This window comes from Grampus griseus, assembly GCF_964374135.1.
Source record: "Grampus griseus genome assembly, chromosome: 2".
In the NCBI taxonomy this organism is placed as follows: Eukaryota; Metazoa; Chordata; class Mammalia; order Artiodactyla; family Delphinidae; genus Grampus; species Grampus griseus.
The window spans coordinates 74,313,960-74,328,914 of NC_139018.1; the positions used below are offsets into that span (position 1 = coordinate 74,313,960).

Here is a 14,955-nt window from a genome sequence, read left to right on the forward strand (position 1 = left end):
CACTGATGTTAGGTGTGGCATCAAGGTGGGTCTCTAAAAGCACAGTTATGACACCAATTCAAGAAGCGTGGACATGGCCCTGATCAAAGGTCTTCTGTTTCCCTCAGAAGAAGCTGAGGCATCAGCAAGTAGCTGTAATGTCCTGGGAAGATCTCAGTGTAAACCATTGATATCCCACTTGTCCAAAGGTGTCTTATCTTTGTCCTCAGGTAAGACATTCTCTGAGCTTCAGCTTCCTAATCTTTATAATAGGGAAAAATTACAGCCTTGTCTCCCCGAAGTATTTAATGAGGGGAAAAAAAAATCAAGATATTGTGCAGAAAACAGTTTGTAGATAATGTACTATTTAAATGTAGACAACAGATCTAAAATTATAAAGGCAAATGTAGAATCGAGTTATGAATAAAAAAGAATTCAGCACTAAAAATTTAATAACCTTCAGTTAATTATTTCTATAGATTTTTCTCAACATATCTCGCGAAGACTTTTCTTTCTCTCCTGCGCTCAATGTTAACCATGTGGAATTTTGACACACTTAGGATTTATTCCACAAAAAGATCCAAACCTGAAGGAAGCCTTATAATATGAATAAATGGTCCTGTTTATTTAGGGGGTGGGGTGGGGAGATTCCTTTTCTACCTTTTCCATTGTACCATTAATAGACAATCATAAGCCACTTATAAACTCCAAGTGCAAAAGAAACAGAAATATTAAATTTCAAAAACACTTTCTTTCCAATTGGGTGTGCTTAATACCATTGCATCCCAAAGTTGTATTTGATCCCACTCCCCCTTTAGCTTCTTAGGTCATACGTTGAGATGGCTAAAGCTTACCATATTGTGATCAGCTAGCACCAGTTTTGGCAAGAGACCTCAAATTCATCACATTCATGTTTTATCTCGTATTATATCTACACCATTTGAATTGAAACATTACTGAAGGAATTCATGTTTGAGAGCAGAAAGATTATTTGTTTTATAACTTGACATTGAAATTTGAGCAGAAGTCTTCAAACCAGATGGTTGATGCTTTCTGATATTGTCAGGAAAGGCCAAAAGCAATTCAAAATTTTTTCATTTCCCATGACTCATCCCCTCCCATGGAGTTCTGTGCTATATATTCCCTGCTTTGTCTGTTCTTTTTGTTAAAAATCCTTTTTACATCACCACCCCCACTTTTTTTTTTTTTTTTTTTTTTTTTTTTTGCTGAGGCTTTCAATTTGCTATATCTTGAACTGCAGAAGGAGAAGCTGTTGAACTCCTAAACTTTGAAACCTCTTAATGCTTGCTGAGTGTTCAAGGGGGCGAAGTAGAAAAGATTGCTGATTGGACTTTACCCCATGTGGAAAAGCCCTTCCTACAATAGCTCAACAATCCCCATTTTAAGGAATTATTTACTTCCCTTAAAATCCAAAATCTTTTGGAACATTCTGTAAAAAGTGAGGCCAATTTCTGTACTTAGTGGTCAGCTTGGGGAACTTTATTTTTTAGACCCACTTTAAAATCAAGTGCTTTTGCATAATGTATGTAATACAGATTCAAAATAATTTCATTTTAGACTTAGTGTTGTCTGCTATATTGCTTCTTGCTGTTTTTTTCAGAGTACTTTGCAATTATAAATAGATGTCATTGCTCTCACATAAGGCAGTAGTTTCTGGGTAAAATTCTTCACAGAAGCCAAGATACAGTATCAGTATGGAAATAAGTCATCTCTTAACATAAACAATCTGCTTCATGATCAGAGAGGTGCTTATAACTCCCCACTCCCACTCCAGTCTGCCTTTCTAATAATTTATAGATGCAAAAATATTAGAAGCTGTAAAAGGCCCCATTCCACCAGATTTTGTGTCATTCTTTCCTGGGACCAGAGTGGGGGTCTTTCCCCCCCGTCCCCCGCCCCGTTTCAGATAACACTAAATAAGAGCTGCGAACGCTGAGGCTGCCACCTCTTCCGGGTAATTTTGTTTCCACGCTACTCTTCACAGCTGCTCACAATTATACTAAATGAACCTCTTTACCATTATTCTTAATTCTTTCCATTCCCCTCTCCCACCCTGAGTTTCCTCCTATTTTCAGATACTTGAAGATAATGTCCCTACAGCCTTCTCTCCTGTATCCTCAAATCTTCCAGACATAAATATTTTAATACATTCGCCAGTGTATTTCTGATGGTACTAAAGTGTCTGCACAACCAGTGCCTTATTTATAAAGCCCACATCTGCTGAAAGACCTGTAATGCTATACCAGCTCATGAAACTCTCCCGGAACGGTCGACATAGGAGGATTTTTAATACTTCCACTACCTACAAAGAGAAAGATGGAGAAAAGAGAGCCTATCGATTACAAAAGGAAATCTGTTAATCCATCTTCTCGGTGATCTTTGGCGGCTGTGTGCTGCTATTTACATTGAACAGAAAGGAGGAGACAGAGGATGGATAGGAACGGAGGAGGTGGGGGGCGGAGCTAGCTCAGCACATAAAACCCCTCGCTAAAAGGGGAACACGTTCGTTTGTGCCAGAGCCACTCTCCTGTAACCACAGGAGATGGGGCAGTCTGTGCCGTGAGGACGGAGATCGGAAGAAGGAAAACAGGGACAAGAAAACAAGCGAGACCGAAGAGGACATCTGGAGAAAGCGGAAGGCAGGAGACGGGGAGGGGAAAGAAACCCACGCCAGGTGGAAACAGGACCTAGAGCAAACCGGTCGGGTCCACGTTGTTTCTGGGAGAGAAGAGAGTACGGGAGGATTGCCTTTTTTCCTGTCAGTTAATGAAAACTACTTTTATCCTCATCATAAAAGAAAAGGGTAAGGGGAGGTAAAGACAATCTGTTTTCTTAGGGGAAGAGCTGAGGGAAATCCGGACTACCTCTTTGAAGCATCTGAAATAAGCCACTGCCTGGTACACATTGCTGAAAGGTCCTGGTTTCTGAAGAGCTACATCCTTTTTCAGGAGAATTCCAGCCGGAGTAGCTGGTACAGTTCTATTTTTATATTTAAATATCTATGCCTCCCCCTTGCCGCCCCCAACAATACTTTCCTTGTTTGTAAGCACGAGTGACAAGAAAGTGTCACGGCAGAGTAGGAATATTTTCATTTTTCTCTTTTATCTGCCTGCGTCTTTTTTTTTTTTTTTTTAAGAGGGTAGGAGTGGTCCTTATCACATCACGGAAAAGGACGTCTCCATTTGAAAGGCTTTCTCTCTAAATATATTTACATCCATATGCATTAGAAAGAGAGATACCTTTCGGAGGTTGAAATCCTACTGAGAAACATGGAAAAAGGAGCCAGGCACCGAAACAACACTGGAAAGAACCACCCAGGTGGGAGCGAGTCGGAGGCCAGCCCCGAGAGTTCTGCAGGGGGCGGAGTGGCCCTGAAGAAAGAGATTGGATTGGTCAGTGCTTGTGGTATCATTGTAGGTGAGTCCAATTCCTTTCCCCACCGACCACTCCTCCCCGTCTGGAGGTCCTCTTGTAGAACCTTAACCCCTCATTCCCCCAACCCCCGTAAAGCACTATTTCTACTTCCTGCTCCCTTAGAAAAGAGTTGTCATTCACCTGTGCTGTAACCTATTCCCACTGGTCAAGTTTGAGGTATAGGAAGTGCTGTATGTCATACATCTCTTCCTCCAAACCCGGCTGAGAAGTTCTGTCCAGCGTTCGCGGAATGGAGCAAATAGGGGCACACATCTGGCTGATGGTCATTGTTGCCTGGGAGCTTGTTGAAAATATAGGTCTCCGGGCTCCACACTTGAGGGTTCTGATTCAGCTGACTTAAGGTAGGGCTGGGGAACCTAGATTTTTAACAGGCTTTCCTGCAGCCATCTCCTTAGCAGGCTGTGGACTGGCTTTTGAGACATACTTAGTCACTGTTTCATTGTTTACATTATATGAGACTATGGGCCTAGGGGGTGTGTCATAATAAAAATAGCTACAAACAGCAGTATAAGAATGCTTTGCCTTTCTATAGCTTTTACACCTTATACAGCACTTTCTCTTGGCAAAGCACATGTGATAGGGCTGTTATTCCCATTTCACAGATGAGGAAATAACTTATGGAAGGAAAGAAGAGACAGATTTTGCTTTTCTGTACATGTAAATGTGCAGTTGGCAGTTTCTCTCGTCGCTTGATGGGGTCCATGTAGCATCCACGTCTCTTAACATCCACGGAAGACCCTGTGAGGTTCTCAAAGGGAAATGGGAATAACTAGAATGGGGAGTCCGGCTGGGAGGCTTTGAAACTGGGGGAGCCTGAGTGTCCCCAAGAGTGCCAGTGCAGGCCACTCCAACCCCCTAACTGTACTCTACCGGGCAGGGGGTCCCAAACATGGCTCCATCTCGAGACAACACATATTCCTCTTTCCAGAGAGGCCCTAGAGATCGATGGGCAATGGGTCATTACTGTCCTCACTCCAGAGGGTGAGAGTTTCTTCTGCTGTCTTTGGTAGAGGGCTTTACCTTTTTCCCAGAGAAAGGGGCATGGGACAGTCAGGACAGATAGGTTTCTGTGCAGACTTCCTTTTGAAGGCATGTAGTGTCCTGGTGCCCACAGCACTTGGATAACCCCATGGTCCTCATGGTAGCACAGAGGCATTTTGGCACCTGAGCAATGGTGGCACTGGAGAACACCCTTTAAATCAAATCAAATCAGTACAATATTCAGATAGTCCTCTTCACCTCTACACCCAGCCTTCATACATCACATTATCTCCACTCTGCTTTCAAAGTGGAATCCCACTTTATCTAATTCTCTGACTCTGGGAGGTTTTCCAGGCATCTACAGTTTTAAGAAAGGTAATGTTATTTTAAACAATTATAGTCATGATTTGAATCTCTCATGACCTTTTCTGTCTCTCCCTTATTTCAATTGCTCTAAAAAATGAGATCAGCAAAGTACTCAATATGTATAGCACATGCCAATTTAAGGTCTGTAAATAGCCCAGAGCCTGTTACCTCTTTCACCCGTTTGACTGAGAGGATTAAGAATTTTCCCCCCTTTGGGAAGGTTCTGTTTTATCCACAGAGTGCACACCCACATACACACAAGCACAGTCAGACCTCCTTCCTGCCTCAGCCTTGTTCACCCACCCCTACATATGTGCAGGTATTCAAAGGTAGAGAATATTCTCCTATATACTGAGCTTGTTTTTGTCTCTTCCTTTATCGTTTGTCTAAGACTATGAAGAAATGGGAGTGTCCAGGTATAAGAGATATAGTTTTAGTTGGGTGAATGCTACTACTGATTTGTCCACAGCCTCATGGATAGCACTTCACAGTAAGAATAGTCCCAATGCTCCCATTGGTATTATAGCAACCAGAATAATAACTCTGGTGGTCTATGGTGAAAAGAGATCCCAAATATGTGATTTCAGAGAAATCAGGATATTTTTCCAAAGTGCAAGAGTCCTTGTACCGTTAATAGTCACGATTGTATCTCCATTTAAGCTGAGATGCACATTTCCCCTTTAGGGTGATGTGGAGATGAAATCCTTTCCATTTCCCCTCCTGTGTGGCTGTTGATTTACAAATGTGCTGAGTAGCTGCCCTGTCCTCTAGAGGGGTTTCCGAGTGGATGACAGTGAGTCACGTTTTTTCAAGGCCAAATGCAAAAATAGAAATGGCATTTTTCACATGGAATTTAGTGATCTGGTGTGCACTGTCAACACTGTGGAAGGAAGAGAATTTGAAGGCAAAAAGAGAAAGGAAATTTCCTAAGGTCATGAGGTATGGGAAAGTAGCAACTGCCCCAAATCTATCTCATATCCAATTGACTTAGAGGGATAAGTTAAACTATGTTTCATAAAACCTCATAAAATTTCACTCACAATCGTCATTGATGATTTAAAGTAGGAATAACAAAATGGCAGGTGTTACAAGAATATAAAATGAACTAATAGAAGACTCATGCCCTAGAATTATTTATAATCTGACTGGGGAGATGAGATTTATATACATTAGACAGAGAACATTGAAAATTTATGATACGGTTGAGCTGTGTAAGGAGGACAAAGTTAGGTGAATGGTGAGAAGCACAAAGAGAGAGAAGTTCTCACCCAGAACTAGATTAAGAAGCATCTTGAAGGACATGGAGAAAGATGGAGTAGAGAAGGTAATTCTGGGAGATTTGGTAGGTAGACGGAAAATGACTAAACTGTGATTTCCTCGAGCAAAAAAATGTGTCGTATACGTCTCTGAATCTTTAGTGCTCAGCAGTGTCCCTGACATGAAACAGTTACTCAAATGATTGTTGAATTTAATTGAGCCTTGGACAAAACTCTGAAGAGCGTAGTAATAAAAAGTATTTATCTGAAGGGCTCTTGGGAACCTGGCTTGAAAATCTTTAAGCCAGGAATAATTTCATCAACTTAGAAATGAGGTTGACCTGTTTTTAATTTTTTAACATCACCTCTGCCCTAATCTAACCAGGCTATTGCTCTCCACATACTTGGCCAAGGAAACCTGTTGGCAACAGGTGAACTTAGATTTCTCCATGAATGTGGAGTCTCCCCCAAATCTAAGGAGAGTATGAAGGAGCAGCAAAATTCATTAATTGGTGCTATCAAAGCTACTGTTAATAGCTGTCATTATTAAACACTTATTATGTGCCAGACACTGTCCAGTTTCCAAACATACATTGTCTTATTTATCCCTCACAATAATCCCGTGTGGTAAGCACTTCCTCGCCCTTCATCCAGATAAGAAAATAGAGGCTCAGAGGGACAAGCAACGTGTTGAAGGTCACACAGCTGAAAAGTATTGAAGACTCAAACCTAGAGCTTGTCTGAATCCTGAATCAAGCTTGTAAGCATTGTTCTCTACTCTTTTAATTTTCGTGTCCTAAAAGAGGTGTTTTCATTTAGATCCTGGGCAGAGGTCCTTATTTGTTTTTATAGATGGAGCAGTTAGTGTTGCATTCCAGGTGAGGAAGTGTCCCAGTATAAATGAGAACTGAGCAATCGGCTGGGAGTGGAAGAAGGTACCGTTCTGGTACAGCTGCAGGAACACTTGTGGGGGAGCCTGAGGTGCGCTGGCTCAGCTACTGCAGGATGTGATCAGCACAGACCACGCTCCCGTTAACTCTCCCACATGCACACCTTTCCTCTCTGGACCAGCATTCTTTGCAGCCATGGTAGAGGTGCCCACAGAGTTCCTGGCTGTTTAGGTCACTTTATATCAGTTATGTATTTAGGTATGCACCCAGAATCTAGGTCTGAAGGCACTAGTTCAGCTACAGAGCCTACAGAAAAGATTCATGATTTGTTAGACCATTTTGTTTTTAACACAATGTATGTTTATGGGGTACCTTGGTATATTTGCTGCAGAGCAATATTGGATGCAGGTCTAGCTATTAGACCGCTCTCTTTCAGCTAACAAGATGTTTAAAAAATAGTATTTATTGAGCTCTTACTAAATGCCAGTTCCTGTGCTATAAACTCTTTACATATATTACCTTATTTAATCCTGACTACAGTCCTATGGAAATAGGTATTATAACTCTATTTTATTTTATTTTATTTTATTTATTTATTTTTGGCTGCATTAAGTCTTCGTTGCTGCACGCGGGCTTTCCGTAGTTGCAGCAAGAGGGGGCTACTCTTCGTTGCGGTGTGTGGGCTTCTCATTGCGGTGGCTTCTCTTGTTGCGGAGCACGGGCTCTAGGCGCGCGGGCTTCACTAGTTCTGGCACGCGGGCTCTAGAGTGCAGGCTCAGTAGTTGTGGCGCACGGGCTTAGTTGCTCTGCAGCACGTGGGATCCTCCCGGACCAGGGCTTGAACCCGTGTCCCCTGCATTGGCAGGTGGATTCTTAACCACAGTGCCACCAGGGAAGTCTCTATAACTCTATTTTAAACATGGGGAAATTGAGTCACAGAGCTGGGAAGTAATTTGTCTGGGATCACACAACTGACTACTGAGATGGTCTGACTCCATAACCAAAGCTCTTAGCCATTCCCCGTTTCTAATTGGTAACCAAGAGAGGCAGGAGGGAGGCTGGTGTGTATGTATTGTGTGGTGGGGCAGTGGGACATGCAGGACCATAACCCTGACACTGGAGTCTGGAAAGACTGTGGATGTCTGATGCTGGAAAAGTTGGGGGGAAACTTCTTTTTTTTTTTGTTTCATCTTTATTGGAGTATAATTGCTTTACAATGGTGTGTTAGTTTCTGCTTTATAACAAAGTGAATCAGTTATACTTTTTTTTTTTTTTTTAAGGGGGAAACTTCTTTTAAAGGCTATTTGTCAACAGAGGAGTGTGGCTATAGGTATAACCATACTCAAATGGCACTGGACTGATTTGGAAACATTTCAAGGCCAAAAGATTTTCAGACCCGTGTGTTTTTACGCCACTTTAGAAAATTTTACATTTTAGTCTCTAATTTGATGTATTAGCTTCCTAATCCCCAAAATGTCAATTGGATGTTAACCAGAGGCTGGAGTGTGAAAATTGCTTCTCGAGTTTGTACTTCAATTTTTTTTTAAACATGGAAGGATTAGCATTTGGTTCATTCATGATGAAAGCATGTTTAAAACTGTCATTGTTCTCAAAGAAAACTCTGAGACAGAAGCCAACTTGGACACTTGTCAAAACAAACACATCTTAGCGAATAGAGAAACGCTATACCCAGCGGTGTAATAATAATAATATAAGTAGCTACCATTTCCTGAGCACTACTATGCACCCAATTCGTAGTACCTGATCAGTGCTTTATGGATATTCTCATCTAATCCCATGAAATAAGTACTGTGGTAGAAAGGACGGCATTGAATGAATAAGTAACTGAACAGTGGCAGAGCCAGGATTCCCATCCAGGTCATTGAACTCTGAAGCCACCGGGCTTAATCAAAATGCTCCACAGCATGGAGCTCAGGGCGGCTGGAACCAGGGATCTTGTTGCTTCGTGCCAGGAACCAAGGAGCTCGAGGAGCAAGCTGGTTGAGCCTGCTACTGTCAGGGCTGCAATATGTTCTCTCAAAGAGCAGAGTTATGCAGAATAAGTGAATAGCACGAGACACTTAGGTTAGGGAAAGAAAATAGAAACCCAGCAGGTAAAAAAATATGTTCCAAGAAACAGAAACAAACAGCCCATTCTGTTTAGAAAAACAGCAACAACAAAAACACCCTGTACCCAGATCAGATGACCTTCTCAGAGAGGCCAACACCATATATATCACTTTTTCTGAATGAAATCGGCTTACTGAAGTGGCATGGAAGTATGGGGCAGGTGAGGCTTTCAAGTTGCCCAGCAAGGTTTTCTGCTTTCCTCTGAGGGTTAATCCAGCAGCGCAGCTGCCTGCAAAGAAACGCTTCAGGAATGTCTGTTGTTGCTCTTGTTGTTTGGTGGTTATTTTTGGGGGTGGTGGTGAGGGATTATCAAAAAAGCAGGCATGAGCAAATAATCCCAAGAATATATTCTGAACCACCCCAAACAACAGAAAGTTAGGAGTCCATCCCTTCTAATTTTTAACTCCCAGCTGAGCGTACAGAGCAAGAAGGATCATGCCTTGTTCCCCTCCCAGAACTTGCCTGCAAAAGAGCCCTCCCCACCCTCACCCCCCCACCAGCTCTTCTCCCTGGACATCTGGAATGGCAAAGTGCAGACAGCTCCCTGGCTCAGGGGTAGGGACTGCTGGTCATAGGATCCGGTCGGCCCATATTTTAACATTTCGCAAACACTCATTCAGCGTTATGTGCTAGGCCCTGTGCTAAGCACCAGTAAATTTTACTTCTAAGAAGCCAAATTATCTCTCAAGTCTATTTTAAGCTGTTTCATTTATAGAATGAATGAAGTCTGAGCTGAAAAGCTTTATCGATTGCATCTCATCCCTCATCCTTCCACACGGTCATGAGTCTTCCCATTGGTTTGCTCCCTGCTGTAAATATCTTCAGCATTACCAGTGATGTCACTCCTGGGGAGAGGATTTCACATTATGCCTTAAGATGTTCTGGGCAACCTCACACTGAGCAGCATATTGTGAAGGCCGATTACCCAGAGGGTGTTCCGTTGCTGCAGAATTGTTAGTGTACTTTTCTCAGTATATATAGATTTTCAAGGTGTCTGCTTGTACATCTGTGAGATGCGTACATTCTTTAGCTGCCTCTTTAGAGTACAATTCTGCATAGGGTGTTGACTCAGCAGCTGATACAGCCAGGTCAGGTTGCCTTAGGGATAAGGAGGCGTTTGTTAAGTGGGCCCTGATGCTGGAAGTAGGAAGCATAGAATGAATTTTTCCATGATTTGTATTAGCATGTTGTGGAAAGGGAGGAACCACTGATGATATCACAGAACAGGAAGAGCTTTGGAGATAGTCCTGGATTTTTAAACTACTTCCCTATTTACAAGCTTGGTAACCTGGAACCAGTTAATTATCAGTAAAATAGAAATTTCTTGTGGAGTATTAAAATAAGGCTGGTAGGGCTTCCCTGCTGGCGCAGTGGTTGAGAGTCCGCCTGCCGATGCAGGGGACACGGGTTTGTGCCCCGGTCCGGGAAGATCCCACATGCCGTGGCGCAGCTGGGCCCGTGAGCCATGGCCGCTGAGCCTGCATGTCCAGAGCCTGTGCTCCGCAGTGGGAGAGGACACAACAGTGAGAGGCCCACGTACCGCAAAATAAATAAATAAAATAAAATAAGGCTGGTATCCTATGGTATATGTTCAGTAAATATTAGTTTCGTTCTCTCCTTTAAGCTCATCGTCCACCACCCCCTCTTCCCCCAATCCCCACTCTCACCCCACCTCCACACTCATTAATTCTGGTTTAGAAACGTAGATTAGATTAGGTTGATTGGGTGATGGGAAGAACTGGCCAATTCAGCCCAAGTCTGACCCGTTTATCAAGCAGCCAATGCTTTTCCTTTTCTCTCTGTTGACTTGAGTCTACTTACTCAATCAGCTTCTTGTGCTTCCCCTGTTCCAGGAAGCTTTTTTTGAATAGCCTCCATCGGTGACCTTTTCCATCCCTAACATCTTGTCATGAGTCACAATTGCGCTCATGCAACTTCTGCTGTCCCTGGTGGTGTCAATTCTGTGTCCACATGCATCATGTTCACTTCTCTGCACGATTCCCTGAGGGCAGGGACTGAGTCTTTCTCATTTTCACATCCCCATGTATTCAGCCTGGCACAGGGTAGGTGCTTAGAAAGTATTTGTTGAAAAATAGCAGTCAGTCTAAGCCAGATCATACATTAGAGACCTGTCTGCCAGCAATGTGAATATGCTTTATTTTTTTGGCTGCATTCGGGATCTTAATTCCCTGACCAGGGACCGAACGTGCACCCTCTACAGTGGAAGCGTGGACTCTTAAACAATGGACAGCCAGGGAAGTCCCTGAATATGCTTAACAATACCGTACACTTAAAAATGCTTAAGGTGATAAATTTAATGTTGTGTGTTGAAAACAAAATTTTTTAGCTTAAAAATGAGTTATTCCCATGAACAATAAATTTTTGCACTTAGCAAAAAGCAAACAAAACACCAAGCACCCAAATCTCATTTAAGTTCAGATTTGAAAAGGACTTTAGGAATTAACCAGATGATGACAGGCTGATCTCAACCTTGGCACTATTACCTTTTGGGCCAGATACTTTGTTGTTTAGGGGGGGCTGTCCCATGCAGCATCCCTGGCCTCTACCCACTAGATGCCAGTAGCACCGCCTCCCCAGTTGTGACAGCCAAAAATGTCTCCAGACACTACCAGTTGTCCCCTGAGGGTGGGGAGATGGTGCAGAATTGCCACTGGATGAGAACCACTGATGCAGACAAAGCCTCTCACTGCTGGTGCCTGGTTTCCCAACCAGACAGGGAGATGCTGGAAGCCCGATGTGAATCCTTAATGGTCATTTTTGAGGGCTCAGCACTCTTAGCCCCTCAGGCCAGGATGCCTGTCTTTTAATGGCTAGTGGATGGTGGTTGGCTCCATCTATGTTAAATGGCTAGTGGATGGTGGTTGGCTCCATCTATGTTAAAAGTCCATGTGTGAATAAGTGCTTCCCAATTACCTTTCGAAGCAAGCATGTACAGAGTGGGTGCTCAATAAATACTTCTTGAGATGTAATTACCTGTTGGCCACCTGCCTGTGGCATCTAAAAATTGTACCCAGACAATGCTTCATGGTCCTGGCTCTGTAGTGCTATTTCAGAACCAAACTTCCAAAGCAAGACCATTATTGGTGTCTTCTAGAGATTATTTCTATCCCTACGGCTCTAAATCCTAGTAGCTTCTTATATTTGCTGGCATTAAACAGATTATAAAATGTTTCCACGCATGTGTGATCACATTTCATCCCCACAACAACTCTGTGAGGTAGGCAAAGCGGGAGCAAGTATTCCCATTTAACAGATGCAGTAGGGACTCTCAGAAAAATTCAGGTCACACGGCTTATGAGTGGCAAAGCAAGAACTCAATGGCTCCTCCAACTCTAAGTCTAGCACCCATTTCACTCTTTAGCGTGGAATCCGAACCAGCAGAGTCCTAGAGCGCCTTCCACATCTCTGTTGGGCAGGAGATGGCAACATCACAGGGTGTGTGTTGGAGTCGTGACCAGCCGTCACCCTGAGGTAGCTGTTTGTACAGTCCTGATGGGAAATGGACACAGGGTGAGAGGCATGGTGAGATTCCAGGCCTGCCATGAGGATCAAAGCCTGACCTCGATATGCTGACCCTACTTCCATGCTGTTCCCCTAGTCCTGAAAATCCTGAGACCCTCCCAGCCACTTTGTGGGAGAAGCACAAAGAAGGTTCACCTTGGCTTTCTCTGGACATCATAGAAAAGGACAGAACCTCCAAGGGCCAGGAGAAGCTCTGGCTAGATTCCAAGAGGAGCATGAGTCAGTAGGAAAGGCCAAAGCCTTTTGGATTTGAGAGTCTCTTGGGCATTAGAAGTCTGTAATTCCATGCCCTAGGAAATTCTTTGATGGCTACAGCATTCTAGCATGGACAGGCCTGGAAGTGAGTAAGGCCTTAATATGAATCACATGGGTATTTGCCCACAGGTGAAGTCAGCAGTTATTCATGGTAAATGTGGATTTTCTCAATTCCAGCAGTTTTTCTAGTGACAACTTGCCCACTGATACAACTTGGCCCCCTTTTTTTTCTTTTTTTTTTTTTTGTTGGGGGTAGGAGTTTATTAATTAATTAATTTATTTTTGCTGTGTTGGGTCTTCGTTTCTGTGCGAGGGCTTTCTCTAGTTGTGGCAAGCGGGGGCCACTCTTCATCGCGGTGCGCAGGCCTCTCACTATCGCGGCCTCTCTTGTTGCGGAGCACAGACTCCAGACGCGCAGGCCCAGTAGTTGTGGCTCACGGGCCTTGTTGCTCCGCGGCATGTGGGAATCTTCCCGGACCAGGGCTCGAACCCGTGTCCCCTGCATTAGCAGGCAGATTCTCAACCACTGTGCCACCAGGGAAGCCCCTAGGCCCCCTTTTTTTTTTTTTTTTTTTTTTTTTTGCGGTACTCGGGCCTCTCACTGCCGTGGCCTCTCCCGTTGTGGAGCACAGGCTCTGGACGCACAGGTTCAGTGGCCATGGCTCACGGGCCCAGCCGCTCCGCGGCATGTGGGATCTTCCCAGACCGGGGCACGAACCCGTTTCCCCTGCATCGGCAGGCGGACTCTCAACCATTGCGCCACCAGGGAAGCCCGCCTTGGCCCCTTTTTAATGGAGTGGTTCACTTGGCTTTTCTTTGCCAGAACAAGCCAAGCTGGACCTCATCGTCCAGGCATTCTAGGACTGATTTTTCACTAAAGAAGATCTATGTGATGAGATGGTTATTTTCCCAATTGGAGTGGATGAAAGAGAGGATTGAAACCCTGACCTCCAGTACCTTGGCTCTACCAGGCAGTTGGGCATCTCATTCTTGAATGGCTTTGTAGATGATGAGCCTAAGAGGAAAACAATGGAGAAAAAAAAATCCCTGCCATAATCAACTTTCTTCCAACCTCTCATCAAGAAAGGTTCATAGCCAAGGTAGAAAAGCCCTTTCCCAGTTCTCCTTTTTCTTTTTTTCTTTTTTATAAATTTATTTAATTAATTAATTTATTTCTGGCTCTGTTGGGTCTTCGTTGCTGCACGTGGGCTTTCTCTAGTTGTGGCGAGCGGGGGCTACTCTTTTTTGCGGTGCGTGTGCTTCTCATTGCGGTGGCTTCTCTTGTTGCAGAGCATGGGCTCTACGTGCGCGGGCTTCAGTAGTTGGGGTGCGCAGGCTCCGCAGCACGTGGGAGCTTCCCAGACCAGGGCTCAAACCTGTGTCCTCTGCATTGGCAGGTGGATTCTTAACCACTGCACCACCAGGGAAGCCCCCAGTTTTCCTCTTTCAAAGCCACTCCAGATAACCCTCATTTGGACAGTGTAAAGTTTAAAAGCCCTGCAGTTAAGGTGTGTGTTGTGTAATTTCTAGAGGAGAGGCAGCTTGGAGTAGGAGGAACCCTTGGACCAGGAGTCCAAGGTCATGCCTCTCGTCCAGGCCTTGCTACCTATGCAGTATGTGACTTTGATCAAGGCTCTTCGCCTCTCTGAACCTCAGTCTTTGCAAAGGTAAATAGGGATGATAGTGCCTGACCTGTGCACCCAAGAAAGTAGCTGTGAGAATCACGTAAGGTAATGGACATGAACATTTTGTAAATCATCATTGAACGTGGTATTGCAATAGAAGGAAATAATCAGATCTGTGTTCCAGTTCTTTAATAAGCATCTTCTGTGAACCATTCTCATTGACTATAGGGTGGAGCATGTAAAATTGACAATTTTCAGGGAAAAGCTTAAGGCTGTGACAGAAGATTTAGGTTCTAATCCAGTTACTACTAACTTACCCTGTGATTTAGGCAAATAACTAACCTCTCTGGGTCTCAGTTTCTTCATCTGTAAAATAGGAATAATAATATCTCCCTCATTTTCTCCATTTGGAAAAATGAGAATAATAGTTGCCCCACTTTCTTTCCCCATAAATTAAAGATGGTAATAGTAGCC

The 14,955-nt window shown here is 43.8% G+C and overlaps 1 protein-coding gene across 1 annotated transcript in view; it reads left to right on the forward strand.

Moving 5' to 3' along the window:
- The first annotated feature begins 3,254 nt into the window (after nt 1–3,254).
- SLC7A8 (solute carrier family 7 member 8) overlaps nt 3,255–14,955 on the forward strand; it is a 56,240-nt gene continuing 44,539 nt past the window's right edge. The window contains exon 1 of the mRNA XM_082648870.1: nt 3,255–3,417. Within this exon, the coding sequence (XP_082504996.1) occupies nt 3,270–3,417 (148 nt within the window). The 5' untranslated portion in view covers nt 3,255–3,269. The remainder of the gene's footprint in view (nt 3,418–14,955) is intronic.